General features: G+C 40.5%; 1 protein-coding gene across 2 annotated transcripts in view; it reads left to right on the top strand.

Moving 5' to 3' along the window:
• Nucleotides 1-257: 257 nt before the first annotated feature.
• The window catches only part of UFL1 (UFM1 specific ligase 1), a 59,243-nt gene continuing 51,733 nt past the window's right edge, over nucleotides 258-7,767 (top strand). The window contains exons 1-3 of one of the 2 annotated variants that reach the window (XM_081529766.1): nucleotides 258-358; nucleotides 1,531-1,676; nucleotides 3,056-3,084. In XM_081529766.1, the coding sequence (XP_081385892.1) occupies nucleotides 282-358; nucleotides 1,531-1,676; nucleotides 3,056-3,084 (252 nt within the window). In that variant the 5' untranslated portion in view covers nucleotides 258-281. Of the gene's footprint in view, nucleotides 359-1,530; nucleotides 1,681-3,055; nucleotides 3,085-7,767 lie in introns of both variants that reach the window. The other variant, XM_081529767.1, reaches the window with a different exon arrangement.

The following is a 7,767-nucleotide window of genomic DNA, read 5'->3' as shown; positions in this document are numbered from 1 at the left end:
TAACACTTTATTAACTTTGCTTTAAGGCAGACGAGTAGAGACCGGAAGCCTGGCCCTCCGCAACCACGCAGGAATCGCACAGCCCAGGACAAACCTCCCACGAGGGGAGGGCGGGGCTGCGGCTTTTCTGGCCCCGCCCCCGCCGGCGCAGGTCGCGCACGTTCCGTAGTTGCGTCGCGGAGAGTCTCTTGTCCCTCCGCGCGGCCCGTTCCGCCTCGGCTCCCGCGGCCTTTGGGCTGACGTGTCTGCGTTTCGTCGGCGGCTGGCTGAATAGGGCCGAGATGGCGGACGCCTGGGAAGAGATTAGGCGTTTGGCGGCAGATTTTCAGCGGGCGCAGTTCGCAGAGGCCACGCAAAGGTGCCTGACCCTCCTTCTCCGTTTGTGGAGTCCAAAATAGACTCGGGTGGCCACGCCGGGATCTGAGGCTGCAAAGCCCAGGCCTTGGACCCCGGACCTTCCCATCCCCTGTCAGCGTTCTCGCCCCGTCCCTTCCTCCCAGAGCCTGAAGTGCGGCTTCCAAAATAGTTCTCGGTGGGGAAGACCTAGAATATTCCTTCCCACCCCCTCCAAGCCCCAGCCAGGTGCGGGCGAGGCCACCCCACCTCGACAGCTGGGGCTGGTGACTTGGTGACACCCCTAAGACTTCTGATCCTTGCTTAACTGTTAGCAAGTCCCTATAGCATCATTGCCTATTACACACTTCCTGACTTAGAAAGAGCTTGAAAAGAGAGGCTAATCCCAAGGTACAGTATTTTGCAAATACTATGTTGACTCCGTAAACATTTTGCCTTCTTGTTCACCAGTATAGGTGTGCTAGGCCAGAGCCATACTCCCATCTGTCATTTTTAGGGACTCCAGACACTTGATGTTTTGGGGGGTGTGTCCTGAAAAAGCCCCCTAAGTCTGCTTTTTACCTTTACGGAACACATACAATGCTAATAGAATCCTTTTTTATCCGTTGACTACTTCTTGCCTTGTTCCTTCTGAAGCTGAAGACTTTAATCCTCTGATGCTGTGTTTTATATCACTGCTAGCAAACGAGGACGCTTAAGTGTTTGTGTAACTATCAGTTGCAAATTATGGTTTTCCTAGGCCAGGTGTACTGCTCACAAAGCTTATAGATAGGAGTGAGGCAACTATGCGTTTAATAAAAGAAAATTTTGCTTTTTTAAACTGAAGCGAAAGCGAAAATTGAAATAAAAGTAGGATATGTTTTTTCTTCTACTTAAATTACATGTCCTTACTTTTCTATTCAGATTTGAAGATTAGAAGCAGGCCTAAAAGAGCAAACTCGAAATCTACAATAGATTTGTAACAATGAACTACATGATTTAAGTTAATGTAAAACCTGTTTACTCCCTAGAATTTTAAAAATGTGTTGAATTGGTGTTATACGAAAAAAGATGCAGATGCTGTAATATAGACCCTAATGACTCTCCAAACCTTTTAAAAACCCATTGTCATACATCTCCTTAAACATATTGAGCACTGGATGTATCAAATTCATTTTTAAAACTTGTTTCCCTCAGATTGTCAGAGAGGAACTGCATTGAGATTGTGAATAAATTGATTGCTCAGAAACAGCTAGAAGTAGTTCACACACTTGATGGGAAGGAATATATTACTCCAGCCCAAATTAGTAAAGAAATGAGAGATGAGCTACATGTTCGAGGTGGTAAGTAATTCCTTAGTTTTTTCTTCTGGTTCTTTGGAAAGGGGCTGAGCTGTGACCTTTCAAACCATAAATCATAAATGATTTGGAGGTTATTGGACACCCTTCTCTATTGTTAATATGATAATCAGCCTTAATACTTTTAAACAGATTTGGGTGAACATTATATAGTTTAAATGAAGTCAAATATTGTCACTGTACAAAATGGCATTTTTTTATTTTGAGTTATGTGTTATTTGTGAATTAATCAGCTGTTTCTTTTCACAGTTCTTGAGTTTATTGGGTGACTCGGGTGGACTTAGCTGTCTGTTATCAGGTGATAATTATGAAAAGGGAACAGAGGTTTTAAATTACAGATCATTATCATTATTTAAATTACAGAAAATCAAGACTGTACTACCATGTCTTTTTTTAATTTTGTTTGCAAATTACAAAATAATTTAGTATGATGTTGTATTAGATTGTAGGAAAAGCTACTACAAATACAAAAAAGTTTTTGTTTCCATTGCCTTTTTGAAATATGAAGAAATTACTGAGCAGATTTGAATACCGTTTGATTAAATTAGATGCATCTGTGAAAACAACTTGTTAGATGTTATTAGATATACCCTTGAGGTTTGTTTATCTTACCGCATAGTCCTAATAAAATACTAGCTATAATTTGAAATGCTTAACAGATATGCTTTAGCTAATAAGTGATAACCTACCAGTTTCAAATAATTGAAAATAATTTATCTGAATTTTGTTGTTAATGTGTCTTTGGTCACAGTAGATAAATTGTGAAGGGATGAAAAGAACCCTCATAGGTCTGCCCAACTTGGTATCACCTGATGCTGGTTATTGGTTTGATATGACAAATGGAACTTTGAAAATAAGCTATCCTCTATATTTTAGCCATGGATACTTATTATGCTAATAACTTGTCTTTGAAGATATTAATTACTGTGGCCCTGTTGATAAAGAATCCACCTGCAATGCAGGAGACCCTGGTTTGATCCCTGAGTTGGGAAGATCCTCTGGAGAAGGGAACAGCTATCCACTCCAGTATTCTTGGGCTTCCCTGGTGGCTCAGATGGTAAAGAATCTGCCTGTAATGTGGAAGACCTGGGTTTGATCCCTCCTTTGGGAAGATCCCCTAGAGAAGGAAACAGCTACCCACTCCAGTATTCTGGTCTGGAGAGTTCAATGGACAGAGAAGTCTGGCGGGTCACAAAGAGTCAGTTATGACTGAGCGACTCTCACTTTTCACTTTCATTGTGTCCTTTTCAGAAAGATTTATGTTTTGCATGTTGATAATGTCCAAAACATAAATCTGTTGGAATTTGCAGTTTGGGGCTGGTATGTACTTTCTGATAACTTAAATGAATGTCTTTTCTTTAAAGGTCGAGTAAACATCGTTGATCTGCAACAGGTAAATTTCAGCTTTATAACAGTTTTTACTTTGATTTCTCAACTTTTTATGTTACTAATTTTTTCAATGCCTTAATTAGTCACTTGATATTGGTATCATATTGGGTTTGTGAAGACATAATTATATGACCTTCACTGATACATTTAATCAGTTTAACAAGTTTTTCTTTCTCAGTTGACTTGCTTATACTTTATTCTTTACAAAATAAACTCATAGTTACCATTTTATGTAATTATAGAGTTTATGTACTTTTGACTAGAAAAATGGTGACTGGTTTCATGGTGACTTGTTCTTAGTATGTGGAAGTTAAACCTAGAAGATATTTTTAGAAAATACAAGTGTGCATGTCATCAGTAAGGGTTTTGTTGTTGTTCAGTGGCTAAGTCATGTCTGACTCTGCGACCTTATGGACTGCAGCATGCCAGGACTCCCTGTCCCTCAGCATCTCCTGGAGTTCACCCAAGTTCATGTCCATTGAATCAATGATGCCATCCAACTGTCTCATATTCTTCTGCCCTATCTCCTTTTGCCTTCAGTCTCTTCCAGCATCACGGTCTTTTCTAATGAGTCAGTTCTTCCCATCAGGTGGCAGAAGTAGTGGAGATTTAGCTTCAGCATCAGTCCTTCCAAAGAATTTTCACGGTTGATTTCCCTTAGGCTTGACTGGTTTGATCTCCTTGCTGTACAAGGGACTCTCAAGTGTCTTCTCCAGCACCACAATTCAAAAGCATCAATGCTTTGGCATTCAGCCTTCTTTATGGTCCAACTCTCACATCTGTACATGACTACTAAAAGACCATAGTGTTGAGTATACAGACCTTTGTCAGTAAAGTGATGTCTTTGCTTTTTAATACACTGTCTTGGTTTGTCATAGCCTTCCTTCCAAGAAGCAAACATCTTCTACTTTCATGGCTGCAGTCACCATCTGCAGTGATTTTGGAGGCCAGGAAGAAGAAAATCTTTCACTGCTTCCACTTTTTCCCCTTCTATTTGCCAGGAATGGATGGGACCAGATGTCATGACCTTAGTTTTTTTTAATGTTGAGTTTTAAGCCAGTCTTTTCACTCTCCTCCTTCACCCTCATCAAGAGGCTCTTTAGTTCCTTTTTACTTTCTGCCATTAGAGTAATATCATCTGCATATCTGAGGTTATTGATATTTCTCCCAGCAGTCTTGATTCCAGCTTGTGCTTCATCCAGCCCAAATAAGCAAGATGACAATATACAGCCTTGACGTACTCCTTTTCCTATTTGGAACCAGTCTGTTGTTCCATGTCCAGTTCTGACTATTGCTTCCTGACCTGTGTACAGATTTCTCAAGAGGCAGGTGAGGTGGTCTGGTATTCCCATCTCTTTCAGAATTTTCCACAGGTTATTGTGATCCACACAGTCAAAGGCTTTGGCATAGTCAATAAAGCAGAAATAGATGTTTTTCTGGAACTCGCTTGCTTTCTCGATGATCCAGCAGATGTTGGCAATTTGATCTCTGGTTCCTCTGCCTTTTCTAAAACCAGCTTGAACATATGGAATTTCACGGTTCATGTATTGCTAAAGCCTGGCTTGGAGGATTTTGAGCATTACTTTACTAGCGTGTGAGATGAGTGCAATTGTGTGGTAGTTTGAGCATTCTTTGGCATTGCCTTTCTTTGGGGTTGGAACGAAAACTGACCTTTTCCAGTCCTGTGGCCACTGCTGAGTTTTCCAAATTTGCTGGCATATTCAGTGCAGCACTTTCACAGCATCATATTTTAGAATTTGAACTAGCTCAATTGGAATTCCATCACCTCCACTAGCTTTGTTCATAGTGATACTTCGTAAGGCCCACGTGACTTTACATTCCAGGATGTCTGGCTCTACGTGAGTGATCACACCATTATGATTATCTAGGTCATGAAGACCTTTTTTGTACAGTTCTTCTGTGTATTCTTGCTGTCTCTTCTTACTATCTTTTGCTTCTGTTAGGTCCGTACCATTTCTGTCCTTTATTAAGCCCATCTTTGCATGAAATGTTCCCTAGGTATCTCTAATTTTCTTAAAGAGATCTCTAGTCTTTCCCATTCTGTTGTTTTCCTCTATTTCTTTGCACTGATCGCTAAGGAAGGCTTTCTTATCTCTCCTTGCTATTCTTTGGCACTCTGCATTCAAATGGGTGTATCTTTCCTTTTCTCCTTTGCTTTTCACTTGTCTTCTATTTCACTCTTTTTTAATGGCTGAGTAATATTCCACTCTATATATGTACCACATCTTCTTTATCTGTTCCTCTGTCAGTGGACATTTAGGTTATTTCCATGTCTTGTTGTAAATAGTGCCCCAGTGAACATTGGGGTGAATCTGTCTTTTCAAAGTATGCTTTCCTCCAGATGTGTGCCCAGGAGTGAGATTACTGGACCATGTGGTAGTTATATTTTTAGTTTTTTAAGAAACCTTCATACTGTTTGCTGTAATGGTTGTACCAGTTTTACATTCCCACCAACAGTGTTAGGAGGGTTCCCTTTTCTCCGCACTCTGTCCAGTATGTATTGTTTGGAGACTTTTAGATGATGGCTGTTCTGATTGGTGTGAGGTGATAACTGATTGTAGTTTTGATTTGCATTTCTCTAATAATTAGTGATGTTGACCATATTTTCATGTTTTTGGCCATCTGCATTGTTTAATTCAATGAAACCATGAACCATGCCATGTAGCACCATCCAAGATGGACAGGTCATGTTGGAGAGTTCTGAGAAACGTGGTCCACTGGAGAAAGGAATTGTAAACCACTTCAGTATCCTTGCCTTGAGAACCCCATGAACAGTATGAAAAGACAAAAAGATAGGACACTGAAAGATGAACTCCTCAGGTTGGTAGGTGCCCAAAATACTACTGGAGAACAGTGGAGAAATAACTGCAGAAAGAATGAAGAGACGGAGCCAAAGCAGAAAAAAACACCCAGTTGTGGATATGACTGGTGCTGGAAGTAAAGACCAATGCTGTAAAGAGGAGTATTGCATAGGAACCTGAAATGTTAGGTCCATGTATCGAGGTAAATTGGAAGTGGTCAAACAGGAGATGGCAAGAGTGAACGTCAACATCTTAGGAATCAGAATGCTCTCTGTTCATTTCCAAGGCAAACCATTCAGTTTCACAATAATCCAAGTCTATGCCCCAACTAGAAATGCTGAATAAGCTGAAGTGGAATGGTTCTATGAAGATCTACATGACCTTGTAGAACTAACACCAAAAAAGTCCTTTTCATTATAGGGGACTGAAATCCAAAAATAGGAAGTCAAGAGATAGCTGGAGTAACAGGCAAATTTGGCCTTGGAATACAAAATGAAGCAGGGCAAAGGCTAACAGTTTTGCCAAGAGAATGCACTGGTCATAGCAAACACCCTCTTCCAACAACACAAAAGAAGACTCTACGCATGGACATTACCAGATGGTCAATACTGAACTTAGATTTATTGCATTCTTTGCAGCCAAAGATAGAGAAGCTCTGTACAGTCAGCAAAAACAAGACTGGGAGCTGACTGTGGCACAGATCATGAATTCCTTATTGCCAAATTCAGACTGAAATTGAAGAAAGTGGGAAAATCACTAGACCACTCAGGTATGACATAAATCAAATCCCTTAATGATTATACAGTGGAAGTGACAAATAGATTCCAGGGATTAGATCTGATAGAGTGCCTGAAGAACTATGGACAGAGGTTCGTGACATTGTACAGGAGGCAGGGATCAAGACCATCCCCAAGAAAAAGAAATGCAAAAAGGCAAAATGGTTGTGTGAGGAGGCCTTACAAATAGCTGAGAAAAGAGAAGTGAAAGGCAAAAGAGAAAAGAAAAGATATACCTATTTGAATGCAGAGTTCCAAAGAATAGCAAGAAGAGATAAGAAAGCCTTCTTCAGTGATCAGTGCAAAGAAATAGAGGAAAACAACAGAATGGGAAAGACTAGAGATCTCTTTAAGAAAATTAGGAACATTTCATGCAAAGATGGGCTCATTAAAGGACAGAAATGGTATGGACCTAACAGAAGCAGAAGATGTTAAGAAGAGGTGGCAAGAATACACAGAAGAACTATACAAAAAAGATTTTTATGACCCAGATAACCATGATGGTATGATCACTCACCTAGACTTAGACATCCTGGAATGTGAAGTCAAGCGGGCCTTAGGAAGCATCACCGCGAACAAAGCTAGTGGAGGTGATGGAATTCCAGTTGAACTATATCAAATCCTAAACAATGATGCTGTGAAAGTCCTGCACTCAGTGTGTCAGCAATTTTGGAAAACTCAGCAGTGGCCACAGGACTGGAAAAGGTCAGTTTTCATCCCAATCCCAAAGAAAGCCTATGCTAAAGAATTGAAAATACCACACAATTGCATTCATCTCATGCTCTAGGAAGATAATGCTCAAAACCCTCCAACCTAGGCTTCAACAATATGTGAACCGTGAACTTCCAGATGTTCAAGCTGGTTTTAGAAAAGGCAGAGGAACCAGAGATCAAATTTCCAACATCTGCTAGATCATCTAAAAAGGGAGTTCTAGAAAAACATCTACTTCTGCTTTATTGACTATACCAAAGCTTTTGACTATGTGGATCACAACAAACTGTGGAGTATGCTCAAAGAGATGGGAATACCAGACCACCTGACCTGTCTCCTGAGATATCTGTATGCAGGTCAAGAAGCAACAGTTAGAAC

Source organism: Giraffa tippelskirchi, chromosome 9 (assembly GCF_054371585.1).
Source record: "Giraffa tippelskirchi isolate mGirTip1 chromosome 9, T2T-mGirTip1v1.2.pri, whole genome shotgun sequence".
In the NCBI taxonomy this organism is placed as follows: Eukaryota; Metazoa; Chordata; class Mammalia; order Artiodactyla; family Giraffidae; genus Giraffa; species Giraffa tippelskirchi.
The sequence above is the reverse complement of the archived record's forward strand: the minus strand, read 5'-3'. Positions and strand labels throughout refer to the sequence as shown.